This window comes from Mizuhopecten yessoensis, unplaced genomic scaffold (assembly GCF_002113885.1).
Source record: "Mizuhopecten yessoensis strain PY_sf001 unplaced genomic scaffold, ASM211388v2 scaffold11133, whole genome shotgun sequence".
Taxonomy (NCBI): domain Eukaryota; kingdom Metazoa; phylum Mollusca; class Bivalvia; order Pectinida; family Pectinidae; genus Mizuhopecten; species Mizuhopecten yessoensis.
This window is the reverse complement of record NW_018408896.1, coordinates 2,234,954-2,254,525: the sequence shown is the minus strand read 5'-3', so window position 1 is coordinate 2,254,525 and position 19,572 is coordinate 2,234,954. Positions and strand designations below refer to the sequence as shown.

General features: G+C 35.9%; 1 protein-coding gene across 6 annotated transcripts in view; it reads left to right on the top strand.

Moving 5' to 3' along the window:
* Positions 1-19,572, top strand: part of LOC110466430 (fibroblast growth factor receptor-like 1) — an 82,719-nt gene that overhangs the window by 26,188 nt on the left and 36,959 nt on the right. For 5 of the 6 annotated variants that reach the window (XM_021522911.1, XM_021522908.1, XM_021522906.1 and 2 more), the window contains one exon: positions 992-1,077. In XM_021522911.1, the coding sequence (XP_021378586.1) occupies positions 1,014-1,077 (64 nt within the window). In that variant the 5' untranslated portion in view covers positions 992-1,013. Of the gene's footprint in view, positions 1-29; positions 867-991; positions 1,078-19,572 lie in introns of those variants that run through there. The other variant, XM_021522910.1, reaches the window with a different exon arrangement.

Here is a 19,572-nt window from a genome sequence, read left to right as displayed (position 1 = left end):
ACAAGATAGGCCTGCTGCACACGTATCAACGAAAACGGTTCGAGGAAATGTCAGAAACATGTTGACAAAGATTGTTATAGTTTTGAAATAATCTATTGGTTGGATTTTTCGTCGGCAATATGGTCTAGCGAAACCGAAGTTTAGTTCTGCCTCGGCAAAAGCGCGAATCATGGGGAATCCAAAATATAATCAACGGTGTACATATTTCAACAAGGAAGGTACCAAGAAAAGTTCATGAAGTCAAAATCCGTTTCTATAATGGGAATTTAACAAGCGGTCAAATTCTAGATTTTAGGTGTTGAAACATCTGATGGTTAATGTGAACATGTATGAATTACCCACGGGATTATCTAGGAATGTCGGTATCGGAGCGATGTAGCAAGATTTTGAGGCAAACCCAACAGAGTAAGACTACATCGGGAGCCAACTTGTAATGGAATATTCATACCAGCGATGATTGACAACTCCGGGACCATCATGATCAGTGATAGTGGAGAACAACACCGGAAGTGCGCGGACAGGTCTCGACACCGCTAACAAGTTCCCGTGTTGTCAGGTTCACTGTGTACTATGTACATTTCACATTCTTTCATTTTTTCTTTAACAAGTTTGGTGTGAAGCACGTGCGGGTTTTCAATCTCCTGTGATTCTGACGTTATCAAAAACATCAAAACTTGACACTACTTCTGCAGCTAGTGTAGCCAGGCTTTTGTGTTTCCGCGTAAAACCCAATTTGTCATGGAAACAGATTACTGAAGACGAGATCGGGACGATTTGAGCATGTGTTTTGTTTTATAATGTTGAATGTTGAGCGTATGAACACTCTGTCTCGCTGTGTAAACTGTGTTTCAACTCTAACACCAGAGGTCAGTAGTCAAGATTCAGGGACAGGGACACGTGTTTTAAAATTTTGAAATGTCGGACTCTCCAAACTTTTTGAAGATATGAATTCGACAATATATTAATCTATACTTCTCTGGTTTTATCACAGAACGGTTCGGAGACGAAGCACCATGGTTAGGATGGACAGACTGGGATTGTTGGTGCTATTGGCATTAGGATTTGTAACGGCTAACGGTAAGTAGTTAACTAATTATCTTATTTCTTTTATCGGACTCATTTTCCTTTGATGGTAAAACCCTTTTTATTCCTATTCAGACAACATGAAGCGACTTACTATTTTTTTTTATCTTGTTTATAAAAAAATAAACTGACATATAATTGTTGAAGCCAAACTATTTAAAAACAAGGAAAAAATCGGTTTAGAAATTACATAGCTCACCCAGGCCGTCTGTCTATCTACCTACCCTAAATGTCCCATATTGACAGAAAAAGACACAATTTTCTCTTCTCTATCGCTTCCAAATATCTAAGAATATATAGGAAATCCTTTGAGAGGGTAATGGAATCTATATAGTAGTATCATATTTACTGATAGGAGAAGTTAAGTGTTTGCAAATGTATACCAGAATACCCAGGGGATAGGTAGCTTCAAACAAAGTGCTGTTTTAAATGCTGTCATTAAACAGACATTTGAAACTTTTTAAAGTTTATTTTTCTCACCCAAGTTCTTCAGGAAACTGATTTTTTTAACATAACCGTAAAATATTGCCTGATGATAGCCAACAGGATAGAAACAACCACCTCTTATAGGAATTATTTAATTATATCCAGGGTAATTGGTTAGCAGTACAATGTGACAATTATAAGTACAATTTTACCATTGAAAGGGGGCAGATTACAATTAAGAGTCAAAATACAAGGCAATACAATTTAATTACAGTTTATTCATTCACCCCTACATATTTAAACTTGACTTGCCCAGTCATTGATTTGGTAAGGTTAAAATGTGACTTTAGGGGAGAATGGGTTAAAGATTGGATCAAAAGATTTGGTTATAGAAACAGTGCTTCTTATCCCAACAATTGTAACAAGAGAATTGCTTGACCATAATTCAAGTGGTCAAACATTATTCCTGATCATAATTGACCAACATCCTGTCGGGACAAACATACCTAATTGAATACTACAGACTTCATTTCCATATTGATGAGATGGAACAAGCCATGTTCTCTCTGAACCAGGTGCTCTCTGTTTACTTCCCTGATTACTGGGTAGTTTGACACTGGCTCAATAACAGGTTATGAACACTGATAGAGGTCAGAGGTCAAGTAATGAGGATATTTCAGCATCCGTACCATACATTAGCTGGTCTGTTTGATATGATGTCTCCTCCAGATTGGTGGTAATGACTGGGTCAGTCCCTCCATCACAAGGTCAGCTGAGTCAAAGGAGGAACTCATGAATAATTGATAGAGTGTAGTGAAGCCTGTCAGAGATATTAGGGATGTAAATTATAAACTTTTACAACAGAATCAGGTTGGGGATGGGTTTGAAACGTGACTTGGCTAGAGTTAACCTAGGTAGGGATAAGACACGATGTCTACTTCACTAAGAAAAGTGCCAGTGATTGAAACAAAATTACCTCTGATACATATTCTAAATAAACCATGCCCCTTTGTTAAAACATCATTAATTTTAAATTTTAAATTAAAATGTTCTCCAGTTATCTCAAAATGTCTGCGTGCTTGGTTCTTTTCTGTTTGTAGGTGATCAGTGGGAATCCAAACACATAAACGCACTGTTTTCTTATCCAGTTTTATAAATAAGTTTTACATGAAAATAAATACATTCCATAAAGGTTGTCATAAGCTGAAACAGAGGGTCCTTTTATTCAATAACTGTAATACAAAAGTCCTGTTCATATAACTCCTACTGGAGAAATACAGGATTCATATAACTCCTACTGGAGAAATACATGATTCATATAACTCCTCCTGGAGAAAAACTTACCAGACTTTGAGAGGGGAGTCGTGCTACGAAGAACCACTCAGAAACATGTACTGTATGCTTAATTTGAAACAGAATACAAAAAAAAAATCATAAATAGATTTTTATATTTCAAATGTCTCGATCGACATTGCTGTGATTAAATCGTTGAAACGTATTGTAAGTGTGTAATTTGTACTGTAAACATAAAAGACGAGGCAAGATCGTGGAGTAATTGCACTAGAAATTTTCATTCAGTTTTTCGTTTGCATGTATTGCATTAAACCGAAATTACCTGATGTAATGAACGAAAGTCAATGTAGAGATTTCCCCGCAGAAGATCTAAATATAGAGTCGCGGAGTAAAGTGTATAATGTACCGGTATGTGAGAATTTCATATTTGTTGGCAGCAGGTTGCGCTGTGTTTGGCCCGGGATGGGAGGGATCGACTAATTGGTGGGCCTCAGATCTGAGCTTATCGTGTCATCATGCACAGTACATATTCTTTAATATATATTACTTAAACTATTTACATTACTGTATGACACTTGGCAGCCCCAATATAATGGCCTAAATTAAAACAGATTTCATTAATTTTAGTCAATTTAGGTGTAATATTCACCAGGTAATGAGTTTAATGAATGAAGTATCTTGTGTGGAGAAATGGCAATGGTAAACGTAATAGTAAATTATACCTATGTTTGTAGAGAGGGGACTCAACACCAGCCAGATTAATTATACCCAGATTATCTGTAAACTGTTCAATGTCATATTTAATATGAGGAAAATTTATCTATAAGAACAGATGATCCAGAATGCAGATTAGCTGCTTAATTTATAAGTGTCATTCTTCGGTAAATGATAGTTTTGAAAACATTTTCTTTTTTTCTTTTTTAATATTTAAAACCACTAATGCAGCTTTTAGAAATAATGTAAACTGCTTATCTAGTCAGACCATGTATATTCTGAATTACCTATCTTGAAGACTGTCTATTCTGACCACAATTGTGTATTCTGAACTACATGTATAGTCAGACACCTATCTATTCTGACCACATGTCTAGTAGGACCCTGTATAAACTGTCTTTGCTGACCACTTATCTTGTCACACCATGTGAATTTTAAACTGCCAGTCTAATCAGATAAACGATCAGGCCAAATCTATTGTGAAAGAGAAAAGTTCAGTTTGCTAAGTGTAACTTACATTTTTTACAAGAGAGTGATCTTGGAATACATTTCTGTTCTGTTAAGCAAACCAGGACTCTGTTGAAGCTTCCTGTTACCCATTCTCTGGTCCCCCTGGGACCCTCCCCCTCCCCATGGGGAGAAACTTTTGAGATAAGACAAGGGGTAAGGAGGCACAAAGGGTAGGATTTTATAGAGAATGGCAGGATACATGACTTGTGAACAGTTTAATGAAACATTTTGATGTGTGATATTTAGGGAAAGATGAGATAAAATGGTGGAAAATTATGATACAGTTAATGTGTTAGCAGCGATGGTTAATGTTAACATGGCTAACTGTCGATATCACCAGTCGATAAATGTGTCTACCAGTACCTACGGGGGATCGTGTTTTTAGGATAAAACCCCAATCACGTAGAGGGCATTATCCACTTAATTTTCGATATTTCCATAATATTTTTTCGAGTGACTTTGTTTTATAATGTTCCGCTGGCCCTGAGGTTTTCGTAAAAAATTGTGATGAAGAATTTATCTGTTATTTTATAAACTGCCATACAATTTTATCTAGCCAGGGTGTTGTAAAAAAAAATGTAGCAAATCCTAAATGCTTGATCACTGGCAAGAAAACGATGAAATATCACACCAATTCTACTTTAAACCTGAGCAAGATTTGTGTGTTTACTTCGAATAGAAATAAATCTGTGTGAAAAAAATAGTGTGAAGCGAAGCAGTGGGGGACAAGTTAACAGAATTATCCTGAAAAAATCAATACGTCAAGGATCCATTAGTTCTATAATGGTAGCAGGGACAACCGGGAACCCGCTTCCCCTCCCAACCCTACATTTAAAGGCGCTGACCTTCCATTCTGTGAAGGTCACACCTTCCCACATTTCCTTTTCATCGAGCAATTCATAGACAGTAAATTACAGTTGACAGGGAGTGATGCACAGTTCTCAGTCATTCTGTCTTTTCCGGGGAAACCCCGGAAAATTACTCGATAATTGGCTTTATGGAGTTGAAATTGGGTTAAAAATAAGGGGATGTTTAAAACATGAACGTAATGGCTCGAACCCAGGAGTCGAAATTGTGCCGGCGACTCTGAGACTCTCCTTGACTGGAAAGGTGACGATTTTAGCACTTTCTATGGTGCAGACCATCAAAATTGTTAAAAACATGGCACCACAGGGAATGATTTAAATATTGCCCAGACTCAATGATTTCTGCAAAATTCATAATCTTGATTTAGGAGTAAAAATAATTGGATCTGATGTTGTATATTTCATAATTTTCCCACTGGAAACATGTATATTGATTTTGCTTGTTTTCGATGTTTCCATGAGTTTGATATACACAGCGGTGTTAGTTTGAATCAGTAATTCACGTTATAGGGAGGTGTTTAGGAAATTAATAACTTGACGGTCTAGAGAGTTAGTGAAATTTACAGCTGTGTAGATTGAAGCTCTTTGGGTGTTGTTGATCCCAATATGTACTTAATTCAATTTAAAAGCATGTTCTTATACATCTTGACCAATTTCGTACACTTTCTGAACTACACATTGATTGCTATAGGACCTTATTTTTGTCTTTTTATATTGAAATACTTCCTATAAGGGTATTCAATCAAATTTCATGTTAAGGAATAGAAGGATCTGGCAAATAGCGCAAAGGGATCTGGCAAAAACTAATTCAGTTGCATTGCATGAAAATAATATTTGGTAGACAGACCTGATACCGAAAGAAGAACTTTTGATTTAATGTTACATTTTTGAGTTTTTAGAGTTTGGTTTTAGAAGCAAAATCTATTTACTTGGTGTTGAATAACAAGCTTGAACCGTATCAACTAACACAACACACAGACGGTTTATTTAGAGACCCTGCAGGTGCTTGTCTTTGTGGAGGCAAAATCTGCCGTATTGGCCATTGATTGGGAGGCAGCACCAAATTGGGCGCAGCAAAGAGCATAAAACCAAAACCTGGCAGCATAGTGTTGGCCAATGACTGAGCCTGGTTTCGGCTCTGGAGAATCATCATTCCCTGACCCGCTGTGGTTAATGTGCGCAGTGTGTTCAAACCCTAATCCAGCATAGTTCTGTTTTTTATCTCCTTTGTTTGAAATTTGCGCTATACACTTATCAGGGAAATTGTAAATGATTTATTGCCATAGAACCACAAAAGGTTACAAACAATCACTGTTCCCAGTGTCTGGCCAGTGTCAGAGCCTCTCTATCAACCCAAATGATTACCAGGTTTCTGATAGCACCGAAAAATCCTTGAGAAAGTTTCAAATTAATCTTGATATTCAAGAGTTCGTTTCCATGATGGAAATTGTCAAAGTTTTAAAGTTTATCAGCTACTTAAATGATAGTTTTAAATCTATGTAGCCTGCATAGGTATGTTCCTATTCTGGAAGTTGTGAAAGTTTTTGAGTTTTATCCGGCAGTAGATATTTTCTTTCTCATGGTAAATGACAGCGAAGGTCACCTCAACGTTTATCTCTTTCTAAAGTGTTCGTTACCACGGTAAACTTATGGCAAGGCCAATCAGGATAACCTGTCCTTTGACAGCAGAGGTTTTTTCCTGCCCTTACAGATGTGAAAACATGCACCCCACAAATTTCCTGGCATGTTTTTAAGCCTTGCAGGTGTGCATTTTTTGGCCCTATATTTTTTCTTCATTACTTCGATATCTTTATTTACACCAACGATATGTGTCTGTTGTCTACGAAAGAGTACAATATTTACCAATTTTATCACTCAAGATGTTATCCAGAACACGAAATTGCATCCGCCTGATAAACAAAGTATATCACAGCATTATAATGTTGCCTGTGCTCTGTTGGGCCCTATCAGGTTAGCATAGGTCTTTATCACCAGAACAAATTTATTGGGTTTTTGGAAACTCAGGCTGGAACCAAACAATAAAACCTGCAGGGATATAGAACTACCTGATTGGCTAAAAACAAGTCTGTGAATTTTCGAAATTATGGAAATTGCATGGGTTTGGGTTTTGGGATAACAAAGGTACTGGTATCTGTATTAGCTGGCGGTATGGTTTTAGATCTGATTATGATGATAAAAAGTGTTGTATTGTGTCGTTCATTTTCTTCAGTTCCTGAATTTTCAATTATTTTGGGAAAAAAGTAATCAATTTAAACTTTGATATGCAGTTACCTGTTTAAATTCTGGTTTCATAAGATACAAAATTAAACTCCCAGTCCCATATAATAAATACAATTTGTATTTACGAGGTAAAATCCTTGTTTACATTTATAAATCTGTGTATGATAAGTTTTGTTCTGAATTTCATAAATATTCACTTTTCATGATATTTTAAGAGTTCATTTATAGAGATTTTGATGGATATATTAGTTAAAATTCTGAATAATTACGGTTTTGAGAAAAATGCTTGAAAAATATTTAACCTTAAAAAAGAAGGGGAGCGATATACGCTGTAGAGCTGTGAAAAAAAGAAATGGTCCAGTCATGTTGAATTCGTGAATTTATGCTATAACAAAAACACATTGCCCTATTAGTGTTGTGTACATTATTTACAATGTATAGAACTGGGTTTTTATTATAGAAGTTCAGTGATTTTTAATTGAGGTACAGGAGTGTAACTTGTCATTGGAGTTTGAGCGTGGCCTAGCTGTGCTTGAGAATTGTTTCGACACTATGTAGTGCTCGTAGTGCTCGGAGGCTGGCTGGTGGTGAATCTCCTCCTTATACACACAGCAAGCAGTCGGAAACATAAGTGGAGAGAGCAAGTGCATTCGGCATCAGGAGAATAGGCCTAGCTTAAAATCTAGTCCTTACTTCAGAAACCATTTGCTTTGTCTATTATATTAGGATTATCACTTTCAGAATGTTCATTTCCTTATAGTCTTAAGGGACAGAACTTCTAACTGGTTTCAACAAAATATTGTTGAAGTTTTATCTGGGTGATTACAGGTTTTTTTGTGATGTGGACTATGTCAAATGTTTCTTTATTGAGGTGATTCTGGTTTTCTGTGTTTGTTGGTGATGCCCGTTTTTTCTGTGTTGGTGAGGTTTTCTGTGTTTGTTGGTGATGCCAGGTTTTCTATATCGTTGTGATTTTTCTGTGTTTGTCGGTGATGCCAGCTAGGTTTTCTCCCATGCCTTTGGGAGGGAGCAGACTTGAGGAAAGCTTACACACTTGAGTGGGTCAGGTAGGGAAACACAGGACTGGGATCACAGTATACATACCAGGCTATGTAAACAATTCCCCGCCACACGCCACACGTAGAAACAAATCAATGTAACAGAAGTCCTCTATGGACCAACGCAAAATCTGTCTCCTGATATTTCATAATTAATAGTATTGTATGTATCATCTATAGTCAAATCAAAATATCTACACCAAATATTTCTTTTACCATGAAAATTCTAAAATTAAATTTTTGCATTTATAGAACTTTTCCTATGGAAAAACCATTTGTAGTTGGAATATAAAATTTCTTAAATTTGGATTTCTGTGGGACCATCTGGAATGGTATGGTAAGTAGGGGCAGAGGGATTCACTTTCTCATTAGCCGATGAAAGATACTGCAGTTTGTTTACATGAACCCTATGCTTATGAACATGTTGTGTCAACAAAGAAAATGGCCTTGAATTTGTAAAACCCTAATTACATATCTCAGTGCAGATTCACTGGACTGTTGAGGAAGCAATTACTGTAAACCAGTATTTTCTTTAATTTTACCTCTTCTCAAAAATGTTTGTAGTTATTACCCAGAAACTAGATAAAATTGTTATTTCTGCCATAATTTCTACTCAATTCCAATTTTTGAAGAAAGAAAAAAAATCTCTGGATGTAGTTATTTAGGATCATATTTATTTCTATATATATCCATTTTCTAAATTAATATTTGCTTTTCGACAAAAGAAAAGACATATAAAACAGTGGCCACATAAGGCAGATGATACTCAAAATCCATGCATAATTAATGTCGGAAAAAAGCAGGTCGGATGCGGAGCGATTTTGTGAGAATGGATTGGGCTCCATTGACAAGTGGTGAATCAGTATGATTCAGAGCAGGGACAATATTTATGATTCAGCTGTGGTCAGAATCCCCCTTCAGGCAGAGAGGAGGGGGCCACATAGATTTTAATCAGATTGGTAATTCTGGTTTCTCTGCTATTGGGGAACAACTGTACATGTAGATTAGGCAATATTGGCTAAAGATTTATTTTCACTTAAACCTGCCATGACTCAAACTCGCCAAAAATCGCCTTCGCAAAAACACATTGGGCAGGGTTCTATGTAGCTACCGGGGGACATTTCAGCAGTGTGCAGCGGAAAGATCTTAATCACATTGATTATTCTGACTCCCTTTATTGGAATAACGGCCAAGATTAGACCATATTTGCACAAGATTTACTGCCATGTAAATTCAATATGAGTTTGTCATGGACCTGTAAAAAAATCTAAATTTTAAATTTCTTTTTAATTTGGCATGTGCAACTTCGGCAGACCACTTCCAACAAATTAATTTTGAATATTAAATTCAAATTATGCATGATTCATTGCTCATTTAGGGTTTTCATATTTTACAAAACTAATTGGGTACAATGCAATTCACAAGATAGTTTATAAGGTAATAGGTTGTGTGTTAAATTATAAATTTCATATCATAATAACTTTACTTACGATGGCTCAATTAAAAATTGAAATATTGTTATGCATATATACAAGCAATGTAAATATTTTAAAATATTCAACATTTATATATATGTATTGTTTATGCATGGTTGTATAATGAAGTTAATATGGTTTTAATTGAAAAGTAAAACTTGAGATCAGAAACATTCCAAATGCATCAGGAAATGGTGTTTAATGTTGACCCATACAACTTTAGGAAAAAAACCATCAGATCCTGACCCCGAGACGGAAACAATCCACATAAACATCTTTACGTGAGCTCGGGTTATTAATCCGTGAAATTTGAACTCCAAACTGTAGCCCATATGTCATAATATAGGGTAAGGCTTTTATCACATGAACAACTCACATAAAAGACCAGCTTTTCTTTGATATTCATAACTCTGACACTGTATTTAATGTCGACAGGTTAGAAATATGACAAGAGCCGTACACTAGATAGGTACATCAGGATATATTCTTTGACGAGTAAGTTGTGTTAGTGACGAGAGATCTTTTCCTTGTATGAAACATGTTTTGGAAGCAATACGGAGCAATCACCCTGGGGGGAAAATTGTTTTGGCTTTTTACATCACATGACTCATGTTCATTAGATGTAGGATGAACGTGGGTCGTTTGCTCCGCTGACATTAATATCGGTGGTGGTGTTTTGTAGTGGCCTTTTATATCTGGCTGATAAAACCAACGCTGTGGTCAGAATCTGTTTCACGCCTAATAAGTATAAACGCATGTGTCCACCCTACACGAGTCTGGACAAGATAAGTGTAGCGAGTGGACATTGATGGTTTTAGACAGGACAACAGTAAATTTGCTACAGTAAATTGATGACTTCCTGTGGGAGACACATTGGTGGTGCTGTACGCACAAGTCTCAAGTATAAAAAACTAGAAAGTGTTTCAGTTAATGTGACAATTAAGCTACGCTGCTTTATATGTGCAATCACAAACATTGCTCAATATTAAAATTTGTAATCAAGAGAAAGAAAAAAAAAAGAACAAAAGATGACAGAATGATTATGTGTAAAATGGTTGCTTTTTTATAATAAAGTATCCATTATTTATGGTGATAATAGAATGTTGTCCCCAGTATTTTTATAAACCTTTAATTAATGTGATGCCTTTCCTGACAGCATTCCTATCATTAGGTAACCAGAGGCCTATCTTACTAAAATCCAATGTCATAGAAAATTTCTTTGCTGTATTAGATTTTTGTGACTGTCAAAAAGGAATGAGTGTAGATGATGATGGCCTTTGTTGGGGTGAGTTATGGCCGCCTGTCACCCTGGTGATGGCTAGTGGCCACTGCCCTTTCCTAGACTGTCATTTTCTCTTAAACACTGTGACCACAACATGGTAAATGTTCTACAACTTTGACAAACATTACCAAAATTTGAAAAATCCAAAATTAAGTTTCTTCTTTTTATATAGCACTTCAGCAGAGTACTTTAATGTAAAGTTTTGTTATCAGTTGATCAAGGTTTTGTTATCAGAAATTATTCAAAAGTTTATGAAAATAATGGGATATCAAAAGAGGTAAACATCTACTGTACAATGGAAGAGAAATAGCATGGAAATTGAATGAGATTGACCAAAGGCTAGGTCAATATCCAATAAAAAATCTATAACTTGGAAGCACTAGACCATGTGAAATGGGCGCGAAAGGGGAATGACAAACTTCAATCCTGTAAAGTAGAGTTTTCACCAGACAAAGCTGAAACCCTCTCATGTAGAGTCTGGTTAGGTTGCATGTCTCCTCGTTTTGTTTTGCTTTCCAATTGAACCAATTTAGACAATGAAATATTGAAAAAATAACAAAGGACTTCTTTGGAACCAGTGAAGAGTCTTTTACAAGATATTCAGTACATATTAAGTGTGAAGGGCTGATCAAAACCAATATTGGCCTAAAACTGTTTTTTTCCATTTCTATGTAGAATGTGATGTAATTTGATTGAAAACACATGTAGAAACCTTGTTTTGTGGAGAGCTCTAGTAAATTTTAGAATTTTATTTATTTTATTTGCTTTTTAGAAGTTGATTTGGAAGCGAGACGTTAATGGGAAATAAACTTTGACAAATCCATAGATGTTTGTTTAAGGGTTGAAATTCATTATAGTACCGTAATATTTTATTTGGCTTTGAATTGAAACAAGCTTGCATGAGAAAATTAATGTTGTTCTTGACATTAAAGAGAAAATAAATTTTGTATAACCTTGAATTGATTCTCTGCAATCCTTTCACCTTGACAATGGAGAAATTAATGTTTAAATTGTGTTTGAAACAGCAGGTATTTTAGTTCTATTCTTAGAAAAGAAACAAAAAATTGAAAATTCAAATAAAGATTGATGTTGATTTTAAAGAAACAAGATAATTTTGTGTGCGATTCTGTCATCCTTATCAATCTTTTAGTCATGGTGTTCCGACATTTTTGGTTTGTTGTTGGATTTTTGAGTTGGGCAGTTGTGAGACACATAAGGGCCTTCCCATGCAAGACGTGTGTAACTTTCACTTCTAGTTATCCGAGTCTGAGAAATGTTTTTCCCGGTGGAGAGAGACGTCACGACTCTCTATCACTGAGGATTTCGTGAACTACACACTAACAGCTAACAAACTCGCTACCGCTAATTACTATAGGAGATATGTTTGAATAGAATTCTACACTCAGTAAATGTATGTTTTCAAACAATTATTTAAATGTTTTTCCTTTTTTATTAATATTAAAAATATTTCTAATTTAGGTAATTAGTAACCTTGGTAATTCATGCATTTTTTCAGATTTTTTTGTAGAATACCTTTGACTTCAAACGACAAAACTGTTCTTCCTGTTAGATAATTGGATATTAGCTGAATTCCTTTGAACTAGAAATTAGAGAATACTGAATTTTGATTTAATAGTTTAACTGCAATATAACATTAACAATGTTATTTTGAAGTAATTTACAACAGACTTGCTTTCTGACAAGTTTGTCTCTTTAAGATGATATGTGAGTAAATTATAATTTTTGATTGATAATGAATTATTCAGCAACATTAGTGTTCATCAACTGGATCATATTAACATAGTTTATGTCGCCGACAAAACGTAGCTGTTTTTATCACGAAATGGGTGTGTGTCGAGCTAGTAACCTTTTATCTTGTTTAAGGAAAATTTTATAAATCTGGAAAAAAAGGACATCTAGATTTCTGATTATTGAACATGGGCTGTTGAGTTTGCCTGAAGCAGGAATGATATTTTACTGAATTATCTTGCTATGTAAAAAATAATATGATGTTATATAATATTGAAAGTAGGCTTAGTAAAAGATAGAGAAGATTAATGAGAAAGTTTGTGGATTTTTGATGGTTTGTAATGTAATTTTGCCTTTAGTACAGAAGGCTGTGTACCTTTGATGTGTTTGAAGTCTTGTCACCTGTAACACTTCTGTTGACAATTTGTCTTATTAGGAAAGATATATGAAAAATAAATTCTTGTGTATGTGAGATTTTGATAGGTCATGATGGGTTTGGATATAAAGATGATCTGATCTTTTCACCTGATAATGACAAATACAATAATAGGCCCATAAAGAAATCCCCTAAAGGGGTCCAACCAATCACCTGAGTGTATATCTGCCTGTCATCAGAGTGGATCTCTTTATTGTTCCACCACATACCACATTATAAAACCTGTCTTCAAGGGTCAAGGAAATTAATTAACCTGGTGCTGTGTAGAACCCTTTAGGGGATTTCTGGTTCTTTATTTAGCAGTTTGACTGGTCAGTATTGGTGATAGCATATATGTCCAGTTCCCTGTGACAAGATTAGATAATGTTTACATATCACATAAATAGATTAGAATGTTGGTTATTGCCAGCAGGGTTTCGTACTAATTCAGGTTGAAACTTTTTTGATTTTTTAAAGATTTTACATGTATAAAGGCTGTCATGTTCACCTTCAATTTAAAGTATTGGATTTGTTAAGTTAATTCAGAAGCTTCATTGTTTGTAATTAATTTTTCAGTGTAACAGTAGGAAAACCATGTACAGGTTTTATTACTCCAGAAAGAAAGTCTCCAAACAATCCTCTTTAAAGAGAAAAGGGAAGGAAATTTACTGAAAAAAGAAGAGAGATAAAAACTAAAAAAGTCTGTACAAATGAGAAACAGATGTTTAGTACTACAAATATACACAGTGTAAACAAGAAAAAATATAGTCTTTTAAGAAGGACAAACAGCGTGTGTTAATGAGACACCCTGGCCTGAAGGGTTCGGTTCAGCAGGGCTATAAGGGGCCTTGTTAATGTATTGGAGCCAGTGTGTGCCCAGAAGGGCACTGGTATAATGTATTAGGATGAGAAGGTGTAAATCAGCTGCCAGCAAGCACCTGCCCGATTGGTCAACATTGATTAATATTGTCCAAGCCTGCCAGGACAGACAAGTCTGAAATATTGGCCCAGCCTCCCAATAACTTAGGTAATCGTATGCTCAGTCAGGACATGTACATATGCTCACAGCACACGGACAAACAAGACAGAAACGACAAACAAAATAGTTGTGTTTTTTTGTCACAGTTTCAGAATTACAATTGCTAAGCATACATGTACCTAATGCATAATACATCATTTGTGTGCAAATTGATCTGGCGTTATTACCGTAGGAATCTAATACCCAATAAATAATTGGGGGAGGGGGTGGCTTGCTTCTGGAAGCGGTACAGAAGCTGAGATTATGTTTAGTCTAAGTTAAGCCTAAGGAGGTTAGAAAAACAGGAAAAAATATACGTGAGAAAAGAAATTGACTGATAAGTAATGATTAGTGTTAAAATGGCTGGATAGAAAAATGTGTTGGGTAAATCACATTTTGATAATGTGCTGATTAAGACTTAATACAAAACAAGATAGGTTTGAGGGCTAACAACATCACAAAATTATATCAAATGATTGTGTGGGTCAGAAGCAGGAAGTCAAAACCAAAATGTAAAGCTGTAAATGTGCTCTAACTTTGAACTTAAAACCCCCCCATACAAAATACCTTTTTATTTCTTAAAAAAATTAGCACTGAAAAATATAATTACTGTTTAGAATGAGGTTGAGTTGTAGAGTTTGGAGTTTTAAGAAAAATGAAATAAAATAAAATGGATTAATTTTCAAATTTAAAAATAGCTTGAACCATAGAAAAATATATTTATGTGCCATGGAAGAATCAACTCCTGGAAGTTACCAGTAGATACTATCAAACTTACGATAAAAGTGAATGAAGTTTATGCAACAAATATCTGATTGGTATGATCATTGTAACCATCAAAGTTTGTGGGTAGCTACCATAGTAATCTGGATACTTACATCTCATTATAGCAGGTTTTGGAGGAAGCTAGCTAGTGGTTGTTGGGGGAGGGCTTCTGTATTAGATTCGTTAATATTTTTATGAGGAACAGAGTTTCTCCATTATTTCACTAACCTTCTGAACATATCGAGGTCAATTTCTGCAAGCTCCCAAGGAGGTATAACATCTACATTAAATTAAGAACAAAATATTAATAAACAAATTTTATATTTGTAGTAACTATTTTATAAACAGAGTTTTAGGGCTCTGTACAGCTGGCCTGTGTGTTTGAGGCCTATACAGGTCAGCCTTGGTTTTGAGGTCAGTACAGTTGGCCTGGGTGTCTGAGCCTATACAGCTGGCCTGGATATTGTGGACTGCATATGTACATTTGGCCTGAGTGTCATGGCATGTACTATAAGTAGCCTGGAAGACAGGGCTGTGTAGAGCTTGGCGTCAGGGCTGTGTACAGCTGGCCTGGCCTATACAGGGTGGCCTTTGTTTTTGAGCCAGTACAGTTGGCCTGGGTGTTTGGGCCTGTACAGCTGGCCTGGGTGTCAGGGCCGTGTACAGCTAGGTGACTGGACTGTGTAAAGCTGGGTGTCAGGGTCGTGTACAGCTGGTTGTCAGGGTCTGTACAGCTGGCCTGGGTATTGTGGCCTGAGCTTGCCTAGGTGTCAGGGCTATGTAAAGCTGGGTGTCATGGCCTGTACAGCTGTCCTGGGTGTCCGGGCTGTGTACAGCTGGGTGTCATGGCCTGTACAGCTTGCCTGGGTGTCAGGGCTGTGTACAGCTGGGTGTAATGGCCTGTACAGCTGTCCTGGGTGTCAGGGCTGTGTACAGCTGGGTGTCATGGCCTGTACAGCTGGCCTGGGTGTCAGGTCCTGTACAGCTGGTCTGGATGTTGGGGTAATAAACTCCCATGTAGACATCACAGGATGTTGTTCTGACACTGATTACTAGGCAAGCCCATCACTTTGGTCCCAATTGGCTTTGTTTCTACTTCTATTCCGTGATAAACTCGCACAAAACATGCGTTTTGACAGATTGAACACTAGCATGTGACTCGGCCCGCACTGACAGTTAATGCTGGTTACTGTACATGATTGAACACTTAGATGTGCAAAGTTTGAATCAACACAAAAAAATTGAAGATATTTTTTTCGTCATCAATTTAAAAACTAAAGCATGTTCCCCATTATATTATGTATTTTGTTAGAAATAATGATACTAAACAGCTTATTTGCGAATTTATATTAAATTGAACCATGTTCCAAAAATGTTCAGGATTTAAAACAGCAAATTCTCCCTAATTATATCTTTATTTGAAAGCAGTGTTCGTTTGTCGCTGGAGACCACAATCATTTTCAGAGACCAGATGTTTTCTTGCTGGCAATTTGTCACGTTAGTTACGTCAAAACACTGATACAATTCTCAACTTATACTTCTATAGATTTAGGAATTACTCTGAAAATGAGAAATCATATCCAAAAAGATAAGAACTGTACAAAAAACTAGAATCTTATTCCAAAATAAAATTGTGGTTGAAATAATTAGCAGAATACTGCCAATTCTCCAACATCTGTTGGGCAAAAAATACCGTGTTAAAAATTTGGATGGTAAAGTTACGCGATTAGGTGTGTTGGTCTCTCCAGGTACATTCCGAGGTTTGTTAACAAGGGGAGGACGCCAGGTATATACGGTATTGTCTGCTCAGGTACCAGGTATCTTGTCTGTGGAATCTCCAGGTACACCTCTTACACAAAGGTTCCGCTGTTCTCCGCCAGACGTAACACAAGCACACACTACTTTCACCAATTTGAAAATAATGTTGTGAAAAATATCACGAAGGCCTTTTCTTTTTATCTTAGTTATTTTCTGGTGTTCATCAGACATTCTTTTCCATGATTTTCTGTTTTATTTGTTGAAAGTGAAAAAAAGACGTATGTCTATTCTGTTTTCTAGCTCAACAAATTAAGCTGACTAGACGTGATATCTTGAAGCTTTTAATTATGTATATTACAGAGGTCTTGCCGAGTTCTTGTATTTGTTCCTTGGTAGAAATCCGTAGGAAACAAGTCTGGTGTAGATGTTTATAACGAAGATTGATTTAATTATCTATCTTCTTAATTGTTTCAAATTGTAACATGACCGAATCGAGCTAAATAGAGCGGTATGTAGCTATTTTAAATGATTACATGATTAATGGGGATATGATAGAGTGACTGACAGGTTTAATAGAGAATGTGTGATCCATGTCTTTATGAATATGGATCTGGACATGCTCAGAATGTTACATCATTTAAACAGAAGATTTATTTTGATTTTTGCGGGAACGTTTATAAAGTGCACTGATATATCAACTTACAGACAATAATTGACTTGATGATCTAGATGGAATCTTGATTCATTGCTGAATTTGTTAAATCTTAATTTAGTTTTAATTACATGTACTTAAAACAGTGTAAAAGTTTTATGTTAATTATACATGAGTTGCCCTCAATCTAAAACTGATTAAATGGTTATACAGACCAATCATCTTTTTAAGGATCCCTGTACCACTGCCACAAACTGTCAATATGAATTCGAAACTTTTTTACCTGTACACGAAAACGACTTTAATAAATCATTTCTGAAAAGCAACTCATAACTTGAAGAATTTCGGCAAATGATATGCAGCAGGGCCAGATCGGGATTCGAACACTGGACCTCCAGTCAAATTATGGTTACTCTAACAAACTGAGCCACTTGATCAGCCAAAGGTTCCTGGCCCAGCCTGACTACCATTATAACCAAAACGACATTTAGGGGAGGTAACTCTTTGTATTCAACATTACAGTGGATCTGTTTAATGTTTTGCCTGCATCAGAATAGGGAATTTGATATAAAATGAGAACAGTGGCAATTTCAAAGCTGCTAAGGAGAACTGTTAAGGATGACGGTGTAGGTTTTCAACGTTGTCAAGAAGACAAGTTTAGGATGTTGATGCAGAAATGGACATGCAGTATAATGTGCAATCATGCAGATTTCGTGTACATAATGGATGAGATGACGGTTATTTTAGATGACATAAAAAAAATTAAACAATAGAAAATTAGGTTATACTGACCAATGCATTAAAGGAAGAACTGTTTATTACCCGTGACGTCCTCTTGGGATACGGGCATTAAAATGTTTTACTTGAAAATCGTAATGATGGGCCTTTCAGTTTTGCATTTCAAATGACATAATCTCATAGGTTCTGCTAAAACTATGGCGACGGGAGTAGTTAAACAATCTCGGAACATTTGTTTTAGTTAAGTCCCCCAAGGGAGATAATCTCACCAGTGAGTGCCAGATTTGATAACTTTTCCGAGTTGCTCAGATCTTTTCCGTACTTTGTCACTAGACTGGTCCATTGGAGAGCCATGAAAATTGGTGTTCCCGGGGCCACGTGTCGATTGGGTAGTAAAAATATCCCTTGGTTGTACTCCGTAAAAAAATAAGTGTGAAAAAGTACAATACAGCAGATGGTGAAACCCTTATGGAGAAATGACGACGGCCATCAAAGGAGACTGACGGCCTCGGCGCTCGTCCTGGTAATGGACCGAGCCAAGTTTAAAGTAACAAAAATAAAATTGGGTAATAATTCAGAAAGCGTGACATGTTTCAGTCCCTACTCGTGATGTCACTTTCTTATGGCAAGATTTTAATGGTTTGACAGATTAGGAGCTTCTTCTTTTTACCCCCTTGATGGTTTTACAGATTTTCATTGTTTGAAATCTTTATATTCCAGTGAGGGATTATTTACTACATTTTCTGCGTTTTGTAGTGGAGTATAGAAACTCATAAATGTTCTGTCCCATTAACTGGATACTGCATACTATTTGATTCAGAGAAAAGTTAATGCAAAGAAAAGGCTGCAAGTTTTGTTCTTATATGGAGAGAAAGAACAGCAGAAAACATTTGATATTGACAATGGTGATGAGCTGCAGAATTTTTGATCATTATATAGGATAACCATTTTATGATTCTCAGTTTCGTTCACATCCCTAATACAAGACTGACAAGCAATGTCACCCGTTATAATTAAACTGTCAGTTGCGAGTCAGGAGAGGAGAACCGCTATTATCAGAAATTCAATAATTTTTCTGGGCCTTATATAATTTATTCTAATTGTCACAGATCAGCAACGTGACTCCATTTTATGCTTCAACATTCTCATGGCCAGTTCAATAAACTTAATATTCTGTTTCCATGGCAACATTCCAGCTGTTCTAACTTTCTACAACACAAAAATTGTGTTCAATGATTTCACTATCACAATCTAATTAGAAATACGAAATGTTGGTAAGGAAACCCCCCTCTGAAATTGTTTTAAGAAAATATAGAAAAGAATCACTCTTAAAAAGGTTAATGAAAAAACACTTTATTTTAGAATTGATAGATAGAAGTTTGATTTCAACATATTCTATGAGTAAATGGATATGTGAAACTTGCAAAGTGCCCCCCCTCCTCAAGAAAAGCAAGAAATATTTTTTGAATATTAGAATATATGTATCCTTGTTTTTTTTATTGGAGTGAAGATTTTATGTGTAGGATTGT